At 39.2% G+C, this 21,030-nt stretch overlaps 4 protein-coding genes across 9 annotated transcripts; 2 read left to right on the plus strand and 2 right to left on the minus strand.

Moving 5' to 3' along the window:
• Positions 1-1,026: 1,026 nt before the first annotated feature.
• On the plus strand, positions 1,027-8,985 carry LOC128300830 (WW domain-containing adapter protein with coiled-coil homolog). Of its 5 annotated transcripts, none has more exons than XM_053037038.1 (11): positions 1,027-1,590; positions 1,962-1,986; positions 3,386-3,494; positions 3,585-3,734; positions 3,834-4,389; positions 4,476-5,283; positions 5,351-5,703; positions 6,570-6,835; positions 6,925-7,115; positions 7,214-7,341; positions 8,613-8,985. In XM_053037038.1, the coding sequence occupies exons 1-11, from the start codon at positions 1,547-1,549 to the stop codon at positions 8,692-8,694; spliced, it is 2,712 nt and encodes a 903-aa protein (XP_052892998.1). In that variant the 5' UTR covers positions 1,027-1,546; the 3' UTR covers positions 8,695-8,985. The 5 variants fall into 5 exon arrangements, with proteins under 5 accessions (XP_052892998.1, XP_052892999.1, XP_052892995.1 ...); XM_053037039.1 differs by having other exon boundaries at positions 4,479-5,283; XM_053037035.1 differs by having other exon boundaries at positions 3,386-3,734.
• Positions 8,986-9,679: 694 nt separating this feature from the next.
• Positions 9,680-10,513, minus strand: LOC128303850 (putative ATP synthase subunit f, mitochondrial). The gene is made up of 3 exons (XM_053040927.1): positions 10,420-10,513; positions 9,902-10,317; positions 9,680-9,828 (listed from the first exon to the last, which is right to left on the minus strand). Exon 2 carries the CDS (start codon positions 10,275-10,277, stop codon positions 9,954-9,956), a length of 324 nt encoding a protein of 107 aa, XP_052896887.1. The 5' UTR covers positions 10,278-10,317; positions 10,420-10,513; the 3' UTR covers positions 9,680-9,828; positions 9,902-9,953.
• A 331-nt stretch (positions 10,514-10,844) lies between these two features.
• LOC128301631 (histone-lysine N-methyltransferase E(z)) lies at positions 10,845-14,524 on the plus strand. Its single transcript, XM_053038208.1, has 6 exons — positions 10,845-11,073; positions 11,149-12,020; positions 12,179-12,279; positions 12,360-13,077; positions 13,157-13,339; positions 13,430-14,524. The coding sequence occupies exons 1-6, from the start codon at positions 10,952-10,954 to the stop codon at positions 13,654-13,656; spliced, it is 2,223 nt and encodes a 740-aa protein (XP_052894168.1). The 5' UTR covers positions 10,845-10,951; the 3' UTR covers positions 13,657-14,524.
• A 1,356-nt stretch (positions 14,525-15,880) lies between these two features.
• On the minus strand, positions 15,881-17,097 carry LOC128301632 (protein DPCD). 2 transcript variants are annotated; one of them, XM_053038210.1, is made up of 3 exons: positions 16,870-17,097; positions 16,132-16,699; positions 15,881-16,036 (listed from the first exon to the last, which is right to left on the minus strand). In XM_053038210.1, exons 2-3 carry the CDS (start codon positions 16,633-16,635, stop codon positions 15,911-15,913), a joined length of 630 nt encoding a protein of 209 aa, XP_052894170.1. In that variant the 5' UTR covers positions 16,636-16,699; positions 16,870-17,097; the 3' UTR covers positions 15,881-15,910. The 2 variants fall into 2 exon arrangements, with proteins under 2 accessions (XP_052894170.1, XP_052894169.1); XM_053038209.1 differs by having other exon boundaries at positions 16,765-17,097.
• Positions 17,098-21,030: the final 3,933 nt, after the last annotated feature.

The raw sequence follows: 21,030 nt of genomic DNA on the forward strand, positions 1-21,030 counted from the left end.
GTTTGGGATAATTTCAAATTCATTATAGCACATTATAGCATTCCGTGACAACAACCTTTGTTAACGCCCTCTAGGATCTCAATTTAAATTCCTATCAATGCACATTCCGAAAATTCCCATTTTCGCCGTGTCTATGAATGAATTTGCCCGTTTTCGCCGTAGCCATGAATTAAACTTCTTTTCTGGCGAATATTTAGGGTAATTAAAAATAAATCATTCCCCAAACCCAAAGTGAACATATTCTCTTTGGGGTTTCCAAATTATTGAAAACATGAAAATTATATTTTAAACCTTTCTCCTCCATATCGTGCCCGTATATAACTTAGGGCAGGATTTTCATCACAACATTAGTGCGCTTTCAATTCCATCAAGTTCCACACTTCAATAACCATTGCAAACCATGTACTGCTTCTCATGGCAAATTTGACGAAGAAAATGCACATGTGTGTGAGATGCATCAATGAGCACGACCGAGAGTGCATGATACCGCAGAAGCGAACAGCATAAGAATATTCCTCTGGTTCGACACAGTTTTCGAGCGAGCTTTCGATTCGGCGAGAGTGCAAGCAGGAGCGCAATAGCGGTTAGAGCGAGCACTTTTTATTTTTGTTCTTCAAACGCCCAATTGTTCTTTTTGGGTATAGCCAAAATAGAAGAAATTAACGAACTGGGCTGTCACAGTTTAAATCTGCGAATCTGCATATTAGGTATCATGTGCCTTGGCGACTGGCCGCATATGGTAGATTTTGTAGGAAGAGCAATAAAGCACAAATTGATTTTTTTAGCTAATAATAACACCGAGATATGATGGGTGATGATTTTGAACTTGTTTATTGCTCTTGTTTGTTCTGACGGGCAATACATATACCTTGGTTTTTATTTCGAAATGGAACGTCAGCGATCCCATCCATCAAATGAAATCGGATTGGATGGGGCGTTCTTTTTCGGAATAACACATCCCTACATTGTAGTTTTCTTCCTTCATCTCGTATTGCTCATTGTATTATTTTTCAGTGATGGCGGCGTAGAGTGAAAACTTGTAAATTATATCGTTCGTGTAAACTGGTCGCTAGATCACTGCATACGAAGCAATTGTGGAATCATTTTCTGTTTTTTATTTGTTACATTTTGTTTGTCTTTAAGACAAGGTGCTTTCACGGTATTCTAACCATCCGTGAATGCGCCATCAGAACGGCAGAATTTGAGGCGAGGCATAAAAGCGATATTGAATTAACCTGTTGGAAGATCGAATATTCAGAATAAGATACATGGTTAACAAAATCGTTGCATTCGCTGTTAGTAGCGCCTATATAACCGAGAGTTATCGTGTTTGTTTATTTGCCTAAAGCCGTTTTCTGGAGGTGTTCCGCATACATTAACGTCGCCTTCTATATGAGTGTATGGCAATTGTACAGCACTTCATATTAGGTAGCACCACATCGCTGATCCTACTTGGTTCCAGTAGGCCAGCCACAAATTCTTTGCGAACAAAAGTGGAAACTGCAGTGAAAAGAACGAGGCTCGCATAACTCTATTACTGTGTTAAATGGTAATGCATGCCAGAAAACCGCAACGTTTGCTAAGTGATGGGTAAATTTCGATTTTTAATTTCTTCCTTTAGAAAACTTTGATATCCTTTTTCTCATGACTGGTTCTTATAATACATGCATCGTTATTTGACAGTCGGCATAAAAATATTAACATCTTTACGTTTATACAAACGAAAAAGTTAATTAACTTCCATGTTCTTTAACCATTGATTCGTTTCCTTGATCTTACCTTGTTGTCTCACTTTTGAATGCAACACAGCTCAGAAGTCGGTGACGGACAGTCAGAGAAAATAAAATTTTCTTTGTATCATCCCCTATCTGCAGCACTAACGCAAAATCCTGTTTCATCTAGTTAAAGTAGTAGAAGCAAAAAAAAATTAATAATTCCTTTTTTTCTTTTAAAATTTTCAGCTATCATCAGTCTCATCAGTATCAGGTATTAAACTTTTTATGTATATAAGGACAAATATTTAACATTAATCGTACTTGGAGGTCATACAGTTGGGAAATACGAAAGTTCCTAGTTAAACAATGTTTGCATCGAGAATTTGTGATAAATGCATAAATGCTAGAAGCGTTAAATCCTTAACTGTCGTGGAATCCATAACAATGTTTTGTTTTCTCAAATATTTTAGTAACTATGTTGATAGAACATCTGCTGTTAATTGTTCATGTAGCAAATCTTATGGGTTTAGCATTTGTGACTTTTAAATTAATCAAAATGTAACCATATGCATCTACATTAGTTGAGACGCGCAACAGAAGAGTAAACATAATAATGCTGAAGAATTCACATAACTACGGTCATTGGTTTATTTGCATTATTTATTTAAAAGTGTAATGTTGATTTCTAATGTTCTTAGTATGTTTACATGGCTACCTGCCGTTCAACAACCTACCACCAGTGAATGTTGCATAGTTTCCGTACTGTTCCTTCGTGTACAATGCCTTGGCCCGAAACTTATGGTGTTTAATGTGTTAAGCACATAAACTGTGGGTGTTAGTCCCGAGTGTGAAGATTCCTTTCGAAGACATTATCCCACAGACCCGCGTAGCATATGGAGTGTACTATATTGATCACTGAATCTATGTTATCATCTATGTCTATCTATGTCATTTCTCGCTAAGATCTTAATGCTCCTATATTGTACAACAACGTTTGCTTGCCAGTCAACAAACGCCACAGTTGATCAACGTAACCGATCACATTGATCATGACTCTTTGGCTTGTTAGACAAGCCACTAACCGTTTGATTAAAATTTCGATTTTATTTGTGTACTAACCGGTAAACCAAATACAGTCGAAGCATCACCGTTTAGACACCAGTGTCGTACTGGGATAACATCATGAGACAATCTAAGATTAGTAATGGTTAATTATCAACGATTTGGTTTATGATTACGGGAAAATTTTTGAAAAATTATAACATAACTTGAAACCCATAGGACTGAAAAAGTAGAATCCATAGCATTGTTGGTCTTTATTTTTGTTCGTGAAACCTCCCGATAGATATCTTAGTAAAAAACTATGATATATGAGATGAAATCCGTGTTATTTATAAGTTCATTATTAATTCTTATTTTACTTCATGCAAACAATTATCAAAATGGCAATGAAAACGGGTTACTTTATGCTTGCACACGAATAGTTAATCAATCATGTTAGAAAGGAAATAAATAAGTTAATAAATTGTAAGTAATGTAGTGAGTAGTAATATGACTAATTTCATGTATTGTAGTAATAAGCAAGCTAACCAGATAATGATATAGTAATAACATTTTTCATAGGGATTAGGAATTGAAATCATAAACTCATATGTGTAAACAATTTTCAGAATTCGAAATATGGTTCCTCTAAGCGGGATTATGAACGGGAGAATACTTCACGAACCACCAGCTATTCTCGGGACCGAGACAATTCGCCTACCGGAGGATCGTTGAATGGTAATATTGTCCCATATATTGTGTTACTAATTTTTGTATGTAAAAACTTTAAATCTCATTCATGTTTCTGCATTTGCTGTTTTTTCCTAGATTCGCCTAGAGATCGAGAAAGAGAACGTGATCGTGACCGTGAAAGAGAACGAGAACGGGATCGTGATCGATATCAATCGTCAGGATACACAATGAGTAAGCTACGCGATAAGGAGCGGGACCGTGAATACAAAAAAGATAAATATTCAGGTTTGTTAGAAAGCGTTGCATTTAATTGGGAAATGCTTGCACTAATGCATTCAAATGAGTATTATGTAGAATTAACAATATATATATATATGATTTCAGATTGTTCCCGATCCCCCAAAAGAGGTCGTAGTGAACGAGATATTGACCATCGTACGATACACGATAGGAGATTTAAAATGACGTCTTCGCTTTTGGATAAACGTGGAACATCTAGTGATGATCGCGAGCGTGAAAGAGAACGTGAACGAATTGAACGCGACAGAGAACGTGAACGTGATCGCGATCGTTTACGTGAACGGGAACGTGATAGGGGAGGTAGTGGTAATGCGTCCACTGGCAATGCTGCTAGCAGTAACAACATCGGAGTTCTTGGCAGTATTTCTGCGACCATTATTGCCGGTGCGCTTAATAGTGGCAATGTTGGCAGTAACATGCTTAGCGCTTGTGCGAATATTGCTGCAGGGAACACAAGCAGCAATGTAGGTGGAATTAACAATTCTGCTAATAGTGTAAATCAAAGCAGTGACCGAGACCGTGTAAGCCGTGTCGGAGATTGGAGCGAACATGTAAGCTCATCTGGCAAGAAGTACTATTATAACTGCAAAACAGAAGTTTCTCAATGGGAAAAGCCACGCGAATGGATTGAGAAAGAGAGGTAAAGTTATGGACAACAAAAATGCAGCTACCAAAATGTGTTGTAGATATAATTGATTTTTTATTTTATTTTATTTACGGTTTCAGCAGTCGTGTGCTAGGCAAAGATCAGCAGCGGGATTATCGCGAAAAGGAACGAGAACGTGAGAAAGAGCGGGGAGGAGATCGTGAACGAGATGAACGCTATTCATCAGCAATTGTTAATCGTTCGTCCGCTTCAGCTTATGGAAAGCATTCCGGCAGCAGTAGTAGTAGTAGTAGTAAAAATAATTCTCGAGGGCGATGGCAACATCATGAATCTTCACTATCCTCTCATAGAAGGAGAACTTTTGAGGACGAAACCCCGGATATGGATATTAGTCCTGGTGATTCGACGCCTACGTCCGAAGCTAGTTACTCGCATTCGAGTACACCTACAGCTGGTCTTACGCAAGTAGGGTCCCAGCACTCACAGACAAACCATGGTATGGTGGGAGGTAATACTAGTACTCATGCTACAACGATTGCTGTAACGAGTAGTGGAACTCCGCTGTCATCGTCTGTAGTTGCATCAAACAACAACAATATTAGTAACAATAATAGCGTCCTTGCGGAGGGGGCAAACCACAATTTACCGGTCCATTTGCCAAGAATGGTAACAAATTCTGCAGTAAGCCAAATTGGATTAACAAACAATACACAAACATCGTTAAATCAGCAACTACAACACAATGCTACACCTTCATCAAATTCGTCGTCTTCATCGTCATCTGGCGCCAGTATATCATCCCCGTCTTTGCATCACACTGCTCATAGTTCCGGAACTTCTTCTTCTGCGTTATCTGGTATACAAGCATGCCCAGTGGATGCAGGATTGTTAAGCTCTAACACTCCGGGGCCGCCATCATCGATAGCGGTATGTGTTTGCTAGTTTTATTTGGCGTTATCTACCATTAATATATATTTTTTTGTGATTCATGCAGCCTTCACTACAACAAAATGTGTCACATTCACTAACACAGCAGCAGGGGTCTACACTTGTACAACAGATGCCTCAGGCGCAACAGCAACCGCTATATTCTCAACAGTTAGTTCAATCCTCCATCCAGGTGTCGTCTGCAGGCAGTGGGACATCCCTCAATGTAACTACGTCGTTAGCAGGATTGCCTAAAATTCTGTCTCAAATTACGGGCAACAAAGCTATTGAACACAACGACCTCAATCCACAGAAAGCTTTACAAACGATTAATAATGCGTTAATGATGCAGTCTCGGCAACATAATCCTGGCACCGTGCACGATATGAGCGGTAACAGTTCAACATTAATTAATCTGAGGTAAGTTTTGCGCCGGATTTTAAATAGATTACATATAATAACTTGTAATACTTTGTGCAATGATCGTAAGGGAACGCCAAGGGTAAAAAGGTTGATTGTCCAAGGACCAAATTTCAACCATTTAGTTATTAGCGTACCACGCGTAGTTATAGAGCAAACTAGCAAGCAGCGAACTAAAAAAACAGCAAACTATAAAACCTCCGAGTGAACGAATGTGCACTGTATTGGTTTTGATCAATTATAGGCAGTCTCCGAGATAAGCTATTATAGCGCACTACTATAACCCGGAAAAGATACGCATAACTCGAACTCTGATGCAAAATCGTTCAAAGTTATATAGTTGACTCTGCAGTGTGTCTCTGCACTCGATTTATTCAGCAAATCAGGCCGAATCAGGCAGGTTGAAAAGAAAACTTTACAATTATAAATAAAAAATAAATGTATTATATGACAAAGGAAGATATTTTCTACCAATTTGTCGCCTTTTGCTTAGATTCTATGCTTTAAATTAACTCAGCTGTCAATGTGTAAGAGGAACCGCGTATCTCGGAGGCTGCCTGTAATCAAAAATATATAACACATTTCTTATGTAATATTTAAAAGTTCAATATAATTTTACCGCGTAGTTTGAAATTTGGAATGTACACAGAATTGTGGATTTTTTTTACACACCCCTTAGAAAGTCGGTCAGATTTCGAATTATTAGTAACAATCCAAATATTAGTATGCAACCGAAAGTTGAATTTCTACGTTATATTGCAATGAGGATCTATGAAATAATTACGGTTATAATTCAATTAGACCAAATCTACAATTTTTGAAAGACATGTAAACTAATTAAACTATATTAATCTTTCCATTTACAGAGATCATGCATTACAGTCTCCATTGTACAATGTGTCTAATTTATCACATCCTGTCCACACGACTTCGCTTTCCATTGGATCTGGAACTCTTTTAAATCATAGTACACACCACAATCACTCTGCTAATAGCCACTGTAGTAATCAATCGAATATGATGCACAATATTGGATTAGTAGGATGCAGCAGCGGTAATGCAACTCATACAGGCGATGGACCTCCCACACCTACACAGGAGTTAGAATTACCGTTAGTAGATCATAGAAAATGTAAGTAAGCAGTTTGGTTGCATAATTGTGTATTACAATATTTGAACTAATTAATGTGCGTATTACATTTGATTTTTACACAATTTTAGTAGATGGATTGGGAAGTACAGTAGTAACGACGACTACGACTAGTTCCGTAAGCAGTCTGCAAAGTGTCATGGCATCGTCTCAATGCGGTCGATCTCAGGGCCCAAATCTAACGCCTAGTTTAGCAAAATATTTCCGAGCCGATCTTATTTCTCACGTTACTGGATGGCCGTCAGAAATATTGGAAAAAACGGTAATTATAAGTATTAGAAATAGAAAACCAAATTATAGGCAGTAGCCTAGTAGCATTAACTGGTAAGAGTACATTACATTCCTTCTTTTACTTGGCAGATTCAAAAACTTTCCGAGGAGGCACATATTTTAGGCGATTTACAGTGCAGCAAAGTATCCGCCGAATTGAAATGTGCCAGAAGTTTAGTTAGGATAACCGAAATTACTGCAACTTTGCAAGAACAAAAGTAAGTATCACCCTTTGTATCACCCAGTATGTATTTTATCTTCTTATCGATTATTAACTTTTAGTCTTATTAGTATATTAACTAAAACTGGTATGTAGTACAATGCACGACATTTTACAACTTCTGGATAAGCTGCGTGTATCTACACGTAACGATTATTTTTATATTCGTTACGTTTTATATTCTATTGTAATAACACACGGTGTTATCTCTAATGATAAAATAGTGGTTTACAGTGGTTAGCTGATATAGTACGCGTATGGTAGAAAGAAACACGTACTTTACTTTGTCCATAAGTCCTCTACTAAGTCCATACTTACGCATGGACTTATTACTTTGGAATAATACTGAAGGTTTTTTTTTTACATGTTCAACCCGACAACACCTGAAATCGGGTGCTGTGTTTTACTTTATTTTAAGCCATGAACACACCAACCACACCAATACAGGTCGTAATAGTGAGCTGTACAGCATCTTAATAGACTTCGTCACTCGTTCGTTTAGCTCGCTCGCTAATTTTATCAGACCAGCTGATTGCCCTTAATGACAATGTCCTCCAGATGGTCGTGGAAGCTTAACTTTCCTCGTAGAGCCCTTGCAGATATCTCATACTTATTTTACGCTTTACGGTGGAGTCGTTCGGCGTGTATAAAAATATAACATTGCATGTAAATTTAACTTTCATACGTAACACATTATGCTTATTTAGGCATTCTTCTTTTGCTAGGTAGTTCAGATGTTTAACCATTTGTTGTTTACGTTTAGAGTGCAAGCGTCACCAAGTTCAGGCAATTTTTCTTGCTAGTCTGCTTCTCGGTGTGACTGGTGCGCCTGCCTTACTCTCCCTTATTCCACTATATGTGCCCTCCCGGTCCTTATAATCCCGTGTTCCCCTTCATATCCCTACTCGTAGTACAAGCAATGGCTCAAACGATCCCTTCCTTTCTAGTCTTCGTCATTTCAATGTCTATTCTGACCACTTTGACTACTCCTTTTCTATGTCTTCTTTCCGTTTCTGTCTCTATTTGTCTCACTCCCCTCCTCATGTTCCTTGCTCTGTTGCTTTGTTTGCTCCTTTTTGTGTGTTGGTCTGGGAAGTGTTCTTTGTCCGGATTAATTTAGTTTGTAAGATTATTTGTCTTTGATTTTTTAGTTTAAGTCTTGTTGATAGCCCGTTGAGGCAAACAAGGAATAATTGACATTAAATTACATGAAATATCCTTCTAGTTCGTTATCAAAAACTAATTTCAATTAACTTATTTTCTTTTCAGAATAATGTATCTACGGCAGCAAATCCGTAGACTAGAAGAATCCAAATCGGAAAACTCATTCATGTCGTCAGATGATCTATAACATATTGGTATGAATATTGAGCGCATGTTCAGTCGGATATAAGAGTGCAAAATGAGAAACCCATGTATGCGATTGCGAAATTGTAATTAAATTAAGCAAAATTTTAATATAAGTAACAAGAAGCACTCAGAAACCATAACAATGAAAACATTCAGCTGATGTGCTTATAAATATACAACTACATTAGAAGCAAATGTATCTAAAAAATATTGAACTGTGTTGAGCTGACAAGAGAACGGTATGTGTACCTAGGTCATCATGAAGCGGTAATATATATTTGATCTTCTTCATCGACACAACAGATGGAATTTTGAACCGGTCGTGTCGTTTGACGTCTTGCACCGCTAGCCTTATACAATATATATATAGTTATATACCGCCGACCCCGCCTTGTGGTATATATATTTTAAATCGTTTTTAAAACGTCTCCGTTGTCCTACGTGCACGGATCCTTTAAACGAACATATCCTAGAGAGTCTGTAGAGTAAGCTACTCCTAACAGTGATTGTTACACGAAGGTTTCATTTCATGAAAGAAGCTTACTACTTGTGTTCTCTTAAATACTGACGATCGTTGTCTGCTAAACGGTTATGCCGGTATTTTTAAGTGAAAGCTGGCAATCTGTAATCTCGCAAGATACTCGTTCACACACAGGTAGTCTACTATATTGTACTAATATGGTATGCTGATATTGTGTTGAAGTTATAGAAAATATTTTAAATTCCACCTGGGACTATGTACAATACATTAAATTGACAGGTCTAGACTAGACCATCTCCATGAAAACCACTTTTGGCAGCAAGGTATCTCAGTAACAGCCGCCAATATAAACAAATTCATTATCCTCCGTGCTTCCAGTTTTTCTTTGCACGAAGCAGGTTCTTTTCTATGTGTTGTCTTAAGCCGTTTAGTAACTTACCTGTGGAATAATTTCCATCTACAACTTCGATAAGCTAATATTGACATTTTAAAAATCATACGTAGCTATGCTTCGATCTGTCAAATAGGCATTCATTTATTTTTACACATTACATAATTTTCGTTCTATTAATGTTTCTTCATTTGTTCTCTATTACATTTTCCATTTCGCATTCGGAACGGGATGCCTATTCTTTGCAATCAATGATGTTTTTCCTGCGAAACACAAACATACATTTGTTACATAATGCTTCTGTTGTATGACATGTTGAACATACTGCATACTTACCATTTGCCCCGAAATGATGTAATGAGAACTATCTTGCAAAATTTTCCACCATTTAATGGTATTTGTAGTTACGGTGATGCTTCAGCTTACCGTAGTTAATAGTGTAGAAAAACACCATTCCACCGACGATAACCTGGAAGAATGGAGCAATACCAGTTCGTTTGGGCTGCACATACTTGTGCTGCCATCTCCAAAAGGTGCGACTGAAAACTCCAGCTAAGGCGCGCGGATTCTTATCGCGCCGGCCAAACCATGAGCCAAGTTCGCTAATTTTCACTTGACCGAACGGAGTATCGGGTTTTCCATAGAAGCGTGCCGGATCGTAAGGCCCATGCACCTTCGGATTGTATTCCGCAGGATAATCACCGAAAGCCATGTTGTTTTTTTTGCCTTTTCACAACCTCTGTGTTGCAGCCCTGTAAAGATGTACGTTTAGCGAAAGGGAGGGGAGAGCATTTAGTACTTCAACGATTAATGTATTCACCCACATAGAATTATCAAAATCAATTAAAACTCACTTTTTCACAGGGTTACGGCTTTTCGTAGCACGGCGATTGAAGTTCTTCAGCAGAGCAACCAGAGGTTGTCAAAGAAGAATAGATTTCGAAATGTGAATCCTTTTGACATTTCACATAGAGTCAATACATATGAGATATTCGTTGGGTAATCATTTTCGATCTGCTGCTGACATTTGATGAACCATTTCAATTATCAATATTTTGGCTTACACACGGTTGAATGCTGGTACAAATTCCACTTGCTACGCATTGTCGTCCAGGGCTGTTAAATAACAAGTGATTAAAGTCAATATGGTTGACTAATTAACGATAATACGGATTCACAGAGCAGAATACACAGTTTAAATGGGTCCATACCTAACTACTATTCACCTCGTTCGTTGTCATTATCCTTTGCCAAATTGCTTTGTTTCGAGACGCCTCCCTTTCGTGATTTTGCCGTGTGCGCGCTTTTAAGAAAAAAAAACTTTGGCTTTACGAATATTTATTCCACGTCCGGTTAACTACAGAACCCGGCAGACACCTTGTTATAATGTCGAAACATAAAGTTTCCCTCGAATGGAAAAAGCGGGTTAAAACGGAGTATGTGAAAATTCGACAGAGTAAGCGTCATAAGAAGGTGGATGATGTACGCTCGGCGTGGAATCGGAACAGGTAGCGGCGATCGAGGATAGAAATTAGCTATAGACACCGAGATAGCTAATAATAAAAACAAATATTACTTTGCAGGCAAGCATTGTTAGGTATGCTGGTTGCAGAAAATGATGCCTGGTCGTCAACAAATGCAACATGGGTCCAATGCGAAGTGGAGCAACTGCCGCATGTCCATTGCATGAAGAAAGCGGAAGTCATAGACCAGGAGGGCATTCATCAAAATGTACCGATCCGTGTAGTTAATGCGGTAACAACAATTCCAACCATGTACACATGGGCTCCAACGCAGCAGAATTTTATGGTGGAAGATGAAACGGTCCTACACAACATACCGTACATGGGCGACGAAGTTCTGGATAAGGATGGGTCATTCATTGAAGAGCTAATAAAAAATTATGACGGTAAGGTGCATGGTGACAAAGAGGACAGCATTGATGATGCTATGTTTGTCGAGTTAGTGCACACGTTGATGCAGTACACAAATAAGCATGCAATTGGAGATGAACAACCCACCAATTCTAAAGGACCGACAGGAGAAAAATCGACGATTGCTAATGTTGCGCAAACCGCTGGAAAAGTCGTACCTAAAAAAGGAGGAAAAGACAAAGAACCGGACGAAAAGTTTGACGATACCGATGCAAAACCGAACGAGGAACCAACATCGTCCGATTCGAATGAAACGAGAAGAAATGGTGGAAACGTGAGGGCTTTTCCCCCAGCAATCATATTTCAAGCTATCAGTTCGCAATTTCCAGAAAACGGAACAGGAGAAGAACTGAGGGACAAGTACATTGAACTAACTGAACGTGTAGATCCAGAAAGACCGCCGGAATGCACGCCGAATATCGACGGGCCAAGGGCGGAATCTGTGTCGCGAGAACAAACGCTCCATTCCTACCATACACTTTTCTGTAGACGTTGCTTTAAGTACGATTGTTTTTTACACCGTAAGTATTATACTTTATTTATAGAAGAATTTGGTTGCCGTTGAGCAGCCTATCTATGTTCTAAGACACACAATGGTTTTATGGCACCATAATATACCCGTGTAGTCAGCCGTTGGGAAGCTAGCCTTTTTACGCACTATTTTACTTATGATATACAGGTTTGCAAGCTTGTCATCCTGGTCCTAACCTTCAACGACGTCGGTGGCCGGAACTAAAGGCTCCAGGCAAACCATGCAGTGACGCGTGTTACTTGCTGTTGGTAAGCTGTCTAAAGATATCACGTTGGTCATTCGCAGGTTATTATTTTTTTCTGTTCTTATATATTTACATTTGTGACAGGATGGTATAAAGGAGCAGATGTGTTCTGACAATAACAGCAAATCGCCTGCAATGATGGACTCTGGAAATGAGGCATGCTCCGAAGATAGCAACGATAGCAGCCACTACAGCAAGGACGCGACGTTTGTAAAATCGTCCAAAATTGGAAATATTCTGTATGAAATATTCGATGCTAAAGACACAGAATGGAATGGTTCGGATAAATCGTTCTTTCGTACGTTGCAAAAAACCTATCTGAACAACTACTGTGCCATTGCTGAGGCAATGTTGGTCAAAACTTGCCAGCAGGTGTATCACTTCGCGCAACAGGAAGCGGCTGGATTTCTACCGATTGAGCTAAATAAGGATAGTACTCCACCAAGGAAGAAGAAAAAGAAGCATCGCCTTTGGTCGGTACATTGTCGTAAAATTCAGCTGCGTAAAGAGTCCAGCTCGAATCATGTATACAACTATTCCCCTTGCGATCATCCGGGACAGTGCGACGCAACCTGCCCCTGTTACAGTGCGCAGAACTTTTGTGAAAAATTCTGCAACTGTAGCAGTGATTGCCAAAACCGGTTTCCGGGATGTCGTTGCAAGGCACAGTGCAATACAAAGCAATGTCCTTGCTATTTAGCTGTGCGTGAATGTGATCCTGACCTTTGTCAGACGTGTGGAGCAGAGCATTATGAAATTGGCAAAATAACCTGCAAAAACGTGAGCGTGCAAAGAGCTTTGCGTAAGTATCAGGATCAAGCTGTTGATTTTGTAGCAAGTTGGCCAATTGCAAAGTTGTATCGATCGGTTTCATATTGCAGATAAACACCTACTGATGGCACCCTCTGATGTGGCAGGTTGGGGAATTTTCCTAAAAGAAAGTGCACAGAAAAACGAATTCATTTCAGAATATTGTGGAGAAATAATTTCGCAGGATGAAGCTGATCGGCGTGGTAAAGTTTATGACAAATATATGTGTAGTTTTCTTTTCAATTTAAATAATGGTAAGTGGAAAGTGGATGTCTTCTGTCTAGTTGTTGAATAAATGCAACAAGTCCAATGCCGTAGCTAACTTTCATGATTTCTTTTTCCAGATTTCGTTGTCGATGCCACTAGAAAGGGTAACAAAATACGGTTTGCCAATCATTCTATCAACCCAAACTGCTACGCTAAAGTAATGATGGTAAACGGAGATCATCGTATTGGCATATTTGCGAAACGTGCCATTCAACCTGGAGAGGAACTGTTCTTCGACTACCGTTACGGGCCAACAGAACAGCTAAAGTTTGTTGGGATTGAACGTGAAATGGAGTTCCTTTAAGCTTTTACACTGCATAATTGCAAATTCGGTTGGTGTGTGCTGTTTGGTAGAAACCATTCGAAGCATTGTACGTACCGAACATCAACGATCGATGACGATTTCTTTGGGACAGTTTGTTTCGGAGCTGCGCAAGCTAACCAGATAACCAGCCGTTTAGCTTGGTCAAGCTTGTCAACAAGTTGTACACTGGAACTTTGATGCTTATTTATTTTCATCGTATCTAAATTATAGCATCGGCTTCAACCCCAGGTCAATCAATAGGCATCAATAGGTGATATCAACCCTAAGGTTGGCATGCATTCATGTCATGGTCTATGTGTTACAGATTTTACCAACTGCTTTCAAAAAGTAATTATTCTCAATAGGTTGGAACTAATTTAGTTCATAAAATGTTTGTTTTTTTCATTTTTTATTGTGATCTCTCGGACAAACGACGAATTGCATTACTGTCTTGCTTTTATATCTAATCTGGATAGCGTTTATACTCCAAATCTAAAATATTTTCCGATTGTAGAGTAAATCACTTATGCTTTCGGGAGTGGTAAACAATATGGAAGTGGAACACGCTCATATCAATAATATGAAACATAATACAGTAATGTCATTAACATAAATAACTCAGTTGAGCATTATCACTAATTGTATACACTTGCGAACTTGGTGCGGATGCCTCACAGGGCCGGTAGGTCCGCTTACCAATGAAGTAACCCATTTTTGTTAAAAGAATGACCTTTTGACTAGTACGTCACTGCTATCATGCATTTAAGCTTGATCATCAGGATTTTTCATTAGATACGTGGAATTATAATAAGCACTAAACAGTATAATTTTATAACAATTACTAAAAAATAAATTATGATGTACGATATATTTGCGGAAGCACAAAGAAGAAACGAAAACAAGGACAAGCTCTGCCAGCTGTACAATGCATGATTAACATTGGGCTGACCGTGTTATTAGAATGACACTGGATGAAACAGTCCTCTTGAGGTCTCGAATTCTTCAGATCATCTACAAGTCCACAGGAGGCGTGTTTCACCGTTTCGACGTCATGAATTTCAACCTTTCTATTTGTTCCGATCCTTCGACTGATATTTGTGACGTTGATTGGCAACATCATTCATAAGTGGTGCTATTATTAATATTATTTATTCGCTTATTGTGGTTGCCAGTGGGTCTTTACAATCATTATTAACTAAAGCAATCCTAAACTAGGAAAGGACAGGACAATATACAGAAAAGATAAAAAAGGGAATAGGTTAGGGGCGAAATATAGGAAAGGAAAGAAATAAGACAGAAAAAAATACAAATAAAAAGTTGAGGGTGGCAGACGAGAACGGAAGGAAGACAGAAAGATGCCATAGTCAAAATGTACATTAAACTGCGGGGAACAAACTATAAAAAGTTCACATTTTAGATACGGCCAAATTAAATACGGCGCTCTGACACAATTAGCGGAGGACGTGGACGAAGGGACCTGGTAGGAACATACATTGGGATAAGTGAAAGGAGGGATGGTGCGTCTGTAACACCAAAGAGTAAGTCGGCGATATAACTGTTTGAGCATGGGAACGTGTAGATTCCAGCGAGCGATAATCCAAAATTTGGCACCGAGTTACACAGGGTAGTAAATCGGCATGGGAATAATTAAGGAGGAATCTGATCGCAATGCGCGTAAAAAGGTTTGTAGTACCCCAACGCTTGCTTGTAGTACCCCAACGTCAGAAAGGCTCCGAACTTCACTGGCATTCTTTAATATCGGGCGAACTAAGACACTAAACAATGATCGGAAACAAAGCGAAACACAAAATTCCGAAGAAAGCCGTTTGATAAGCCCAAGGGTCCTATAAGCCGAGCTGACCACGCTCGAAATATAATCTTCAAAAAGAAGCTTCGGGTCAAAAGTCACTCCCAAAACACGAACTGAGCTGTCTCGTCCAATCGGGGATTAATTATTTGCAAAGTTGAACCTCCAGGGCAGAACTATTCATTCATCAATACAAAGATGGAGGAAGTTGGAAACACAGCAGGATTAACATGTAATTGGAAATAGGCAACAGTCGGACGCATTATGCATGATGAGGAAAATTTTGAGGTGAATTGGAAGGACTGATATGTGGATGGAATGTTTCAAGCGGTCTGGTTAGATAGGTAGCTAGACTCAGATACTATTTTTTGGACATTTCACACATCTCTAAGCAGGTAGGTCAAGATTTTTTGGTAGATTGGTCTTTACAATCGAAAGATTTTGCTTTTATTGTATCATAAGATCGCTTAGGATGTCTTCACACTGGTAGTCATTACATTCAACAGTTTCCACGTCCCGAAGAGTAGTTAAAATAGCGCGTTCCATATCCAATAAAATCGCTGGTTTTTTGTACTGCAAAAAAAAGTGAATATAGATCAAACTGTACGCATAACATGTACATGCTCCAAATGGTATTTTCTTGTTCTCTTAAGTTTTGTTATGCGTACCGTTATTATAAGAGTACAATTTTTGTGAACCATCGTTAAACTGTGCTGGTTTGGAATGGTATTGCACCTTTTCAATTCCGGTACTTCTATTTTCTTGAAATATTTCTTGTTTGAAGTTCTTACAGTAATCGTTGCATCGTTTTCCCCACATGTTACGGAGTAGGTAGAAATAGGGTATGGCAGATTTCTGATTCTCCATTCGAGAGCATTCCGCGTAACCCTTTTCGATAGCATTGGCTCGGAACACGATTCTCTCAGCATTAGTTCATTTTCTTTCAAGCCCACAGGAATTGTCTCTCCCAGTTCAATAAACCATTCCTCTTTCTGCAATAAAGCTGTCTTGTTTTTCCAAGCTCGCCTTAACACCACTCCGGTATCAGTACTGTATTCTTCGGCCATTTCCCTACCATCTGGAAATCGATAGTGAACTTTCCGTACATTTCCCTGAATGATGGACGATTTATCAGCACTTTTAATTAATCCCAGCCAGTTTTCATAAGACATGCTGATCAATTTTCACGCTGAACTAATCACAATGTAAGCAATAATCTGCTTCCACATCGGTTACCTGTAGTACAAAATTGTATGAAATAGCCATCTTAGTTTAAGTGAAATATATTATCAAGTGCTTACTGCCTAGCCTCCTGTTGGCGAATAATTCTATTAATTCTTTTTTACGGTTTTGTAAGAGAATGGGGTAAATTTGTTTTCATAACAACACCATGGCAACTCCAGTACCTTTCTTCTTTTCTCGAGTTATTTCTCCAGTATGATTGTTGGGAAGTTAGAAATCCAACGTCATGGGCCTTCTTTAGTTACTCCTCAGTTCTGTGCCTAAGGACATCTATTACCTCTTATTTACAATTATTTGGTGCCTCTTATTTGAGGCCGTTAGCGAATGCCCATATGCCCTTTTTTCTTTTTGCTCACGATTTATCTGTAGATTGTTTAGCTCGTTTGCTGTGTTTTCGGATCACAGTTTGACGTTCATTACGTTTATGCTGCTGGTTTCTGGTGTACAGGCCTTCCCTCCTGTACGTCATATTCGAAGGGCCTTTTTCCGGGCCTGCTCGGACCGGATGCCGTTATCTTTATCCACCAAAATTTTCTGACAAAAAAGTCAAAAAAGTAATACGAAGTAAGTAAGAGAGTAGGAAGTAAGATCTTCATTTATCGTCCGATGCTTGTTTCGTTCCAAGCTAAACTTAGCACAGGGAAATACTTGGTGCGTAACTCCATCTGGCACATTGCAGCTCTCGCAGTTACCTTGCGGGATTATCTTCATTATACTGAATCAGTAGTTACCATAATCACCAAAATTGTATTTTTTCCTTTAGTCGCGCAAGTTTCCCTATACCATTTGTTTGCCTCTTCTACTTCTTTTTGATTCAAAATTCATATGGGGTTTTTTTAACGGAGTGTGTTGATCATGACTAGATACGTGCTTGTTCCTTCTTTGGCTGTATTGCCCGGCTGAACTCGTTCCCTGCGACGCTCACGTGTCTAGGGGTCCATTGGATTTTTATTACCAGCAGTTCTCCTTTGTTTTAAATTCTGCCTACTAGTTCGTCAACTGCTGGGATTTCGAGCAACTCTTCCAAGACAGAACACGCTGTTTTGCTGTCCGTTTGAATAAATGGATTTTTGAATCCCTTTGCAAATACCATAATCGATCGCCATCAATTCCATCGTACATATAGACACTGGCTTCTTGAGTACGAAAACCGGTGCTATCTCGTCTATGGAATTTCCTATTATCACAATGCCAATACAACAGTTTTCTTCTCGTTTGCTACCGTCCGTATATATTTTTAATTTCTTTGGGTCGGTGTTGGCAGTTTAGTAGTTATAATTGTTTTAATGTGTCTGGGTTGGAATTGTTCTTGGCCATAGTCATGTCTTTTATGGTGGCATTTACGGCCACGTTGAGTTCGCTACACATCGCTTCATTGAATTGATATTGGTTAAATGCATCGAAGATGCCCCTATTTTTAAGATTTGTTTTGGCTTAAATTGTTACATGATGATGATGATCAAGCCGTTGAAATTGTATGGCCTTTTATGGGTTAATATTCTTTCTTTACTATTTTCACAATATTCAACCTGTTGTTAACTTTCTATATCATGTTTACTGCTCATTAAGTTTATGCCTTTGGTCGATGGTGATCCTGAGTGTAAAGTTCACAGTTTTGTTCTTTATTGCGTTCTATTTCAACGGCTCAATCGCATGTAACGACCGTAACGGCCGCTACGATTTGTCGCTACGTGTAGACGCGACGGAAGGCGGCTATAAAACGAACAAGCGATCGGAACGATGGAAGGCGGCTGTAAATCGTTTACGTATTCTTCGCGGTCTGATTTTGTTTCCATTATCTATAGTTGTAACTACTACAAATCTGTATGTTTAGTACGTTCATCTCTAAACCAGCTGGGATCGATTTTTAGTGAGGGTAGCAGGTCCTTTACTGGTCTTCCAGACAGTTATTCTAATGGAACTTTACCAGATGTTGTATGCGGTATTAAGTTGTACATGTGCTCATGTTCCTTGATTGCCATCCTCCAGTCTGGTTTTATGGCTTTGGCTATACGTAATGCTCGTAGAATTCCCTGGTTGTTGCTTTCTGCTAGCCCTTTCATTTGCAGCCAATAAGGGATGGTATGAATCAATCTCACATTTTTTCGACTACAATGTTTAAAATTATTCGCTCAAAAATGGTGGACCGTTCACTTCTAATTGTTTACGGATACCAATGTTCTTTAAACACTGATTCTAGTGCCTCGATTGTTTTTGTTACTGATGTGTTACTCATTTCCATTATTCTCGTATATCTACTATAATAGTCTACTATTACCAAAAACGCTGCGCATTCCTTTGCAGAAAATAAATCAATAGCAATATCATGGGTTTTGTCTGTCCCGAAGGCGCGAATAATGAACTTCCTTCATATTCTTGCAAATAACTTTCTACGTCGCGATACATATACGGCCATCATAACCTTTATCTGAGTTTCCTTTAAATATTCACTACACCGAGATGGCCTCTATGTGCTATCTTTAATGCTTGCCGCATAGACTACCGGGAAGAACTATTCAATCGTCTCTAACAACTATTCGGTCTATTATTCCCAACTCCTTCGAGAAAGCTTGAAAATGTGCCAAACATGGATCCTATGATTGATTGTTAATAGCCGTTATGACTTTGCTTCGTCTCGGGCTACGTTTTTTTTCATTTACGGTGGAGTAATTGCGATATGCTTCCGCCAAGAGCACGCAAAAATAATAGAGGGTTGGAAAGGTTAGATGAATAAATATGCTAGAAGTTGTTAAGTTAAGTAAAAATGTTGAGACAATCCGCTGCTCTTTGTTATCGCATCAACGACGTGTCGCGGGTGCTTCCACCAGGTAGTCACTTGCTGTATGACAATGATGCGAAGCTGTTTTCCCCGATCCGCACCCAAGCAGACTATTCGCTTCATCAGACGGCTCTGAGCGTGTTCCAGCCCTGGTGCTCCACACGAATGGCCTAGAGCTTTGCGCCGACAAGTGTGCTGTAATAACGTTCGCTAGAAAACGCAGCCCGCTGTTATTTGAATACGCCATTAATGGATCTGCCCTTGTGCGCCAAAGCTGTGTCAGGGACCTTGGAGTGCTCCTTGATGCTAAGTTGAGCTTCCACGACCAGCTTGAGCATGTTGCCACTAAGGGCAACCAGCAAATTGGCCTGCTGAAGAAGTTAGCGCGTTACTGGGTCTGGAGTCGCTGAAACAGCGAAACTGTAATTCGTCGCAGGACTACTTGACCATCGGATCGATTCGCTGGTACTGCTGTCCGGCCTCTGACGTTCCGGCGAGATCGCTCCGTGCCAGACTATTACTTGACGTAGAGGAACGTCGAAGTCGTTTTGGTTCCTCTGATCCGTTATTGTCCATGTGCCGAGAGTTTAACGGTGTTTGTGATCGTTTCGAACCTGACATGTCGCGTTTATTATTCTTAAATTGTTTTCGTTCTGTGCGACCAACTACGTGTTAAATGTACATTCATACCCTAGCTTCAAAGGGGCCATATGAGGCTCATTGAATAAATAAAATTAACAAATAACAAATTAACAAACAAATCGGTGCAGCATTAACTTAGTTACGCGTGTGAAAAGGGATGTGCTTATGTTTATTTCCATGAGTGTATATTAAAAAGGTATGGAATTCGTCACTATGTCAAATGATTTCGTATAACAATTTGAAATAGTTCGCTGGAGGCACACGAAATGCCGAATGATTGGGTCAGCTTCAAATTAACCGTGTTAATCATCGCCTTTTAGACCTGCGTCAGTTGCCATGGCAAGGCAAATGTTCAAACATTTACACGTGTTTTGTAGTTGCAATAAAGGCAGCTAGAGAAAAATACAGCTAAACGCTTCCTCAGTACAGTAACAACACTCATACCCATTGGTGTGAACACATACAACAGAATTGTTGAACGGTAACTATAGATACTAGAAAGTGGTTTGTTGATATTTACAGATACATTAGATTGTGGATGCAGAGCAGATGCCCTGTGCACTTACATATTAGATACACCAGTATTAATTTATATTAGAATAAACAAAAAAGCAAAGGAAATCACGGTTATGATAGCAACATTCACAACATACAGCATACATTGCCTTACCTTGCAACTTGATTCGGTTTTTACATCACTAGAAGGAAAAGGCGCATGCGTTTTAGTACATGTTCTAAATCATATTGGCCAGGACGAGGTACGACGAGTTGTTATTATTCTTCTTTGGCAGGATCCGAGTTAACTCTATAGATGAGAAAGTTTTCCTATCACTCTTTCAGTGGTGAGACAAAAACCTGTAGTTCGCAGTGACCAGCAAACGGTCTCTTGCGACAACGAGATATT

The sequence above is a fragment of the Anopheles moucheti genome, chromosome 3 (genome assembly GCF_943734755.1).
Source record: "Anopheles moucheti chromosome 3, idAnoMoucSN_F20_07, whole genome shotgun sequence".
NCBI lineage: Eukaryota > Metazoa > Arthropoda > Insecta > Diptera > Culicidae > Anopheles > Anopheles moucheti.

Bases quoted from the DNA above. Each gene is read 5' to 3' on its own strand.
- LOC128303850 (XM_053040927.1), bottom strand. From the start codon at position 10,277: ATGGCTTTCGGTGATTATCCTGCGGAATACAATCCGAAGGTGCATGGG.
- LOC128301631 (XM_053038208.1), top strand. From the start codon at position 10,952: ATGTCGAAACATAAAGTTTCCCTCGAATGGAAAAAGCGGGTTAAAACG. The intron at 12,021-12,178 runs GTAAGTATTATA...TATGATATACAG, and splicing joins GTACGATTGTTTTTTACACC to GTTTGCAAGCTTGTCATCCT. The intron at 12,280-12,359 runs GTAAGCTGTCTA...CATTTGTGACAG, and splicing joins ACGCGTGTTACTTGCTGTTG to GATGGTATAAAGGAGCAGAT.
- LOC128300830 (XM_053037035.1), top strand. From the start codon at position 1,547: ATGGTAATGCATGCCAGAAAACCGCAACGTTTGCTAAGTGATGG. The intron at 1,591-1,961 runs GTAAATTTCGAT...TAAAATTTTCAG, and splicing joins CAACGTTTGCTAAGTGATGG to CTATCATCAGTCTCATCAGT. The intron at 5,284-5,350 runs GTATGTGTTTGC...TGATTCATGCAG, and splicing joins GGCCGCCATCATCGATAGCG to CCTTCACTACAACAAAATGT.
- LOC128301632 (XM_053038210.1), bottom strand. From the start codon at position 16,635: ATGTCTTATGAAAACTGGCTGGGATTAATTAAAAGTGCTGATAAATCG. The intron at 16,037-16,131 runs GTACGCATAACA...TTTTTTTTGCAG, and splicing joins ATTGTACTCTTATAATAACG to TACAAAAAACCAGCGATTTT.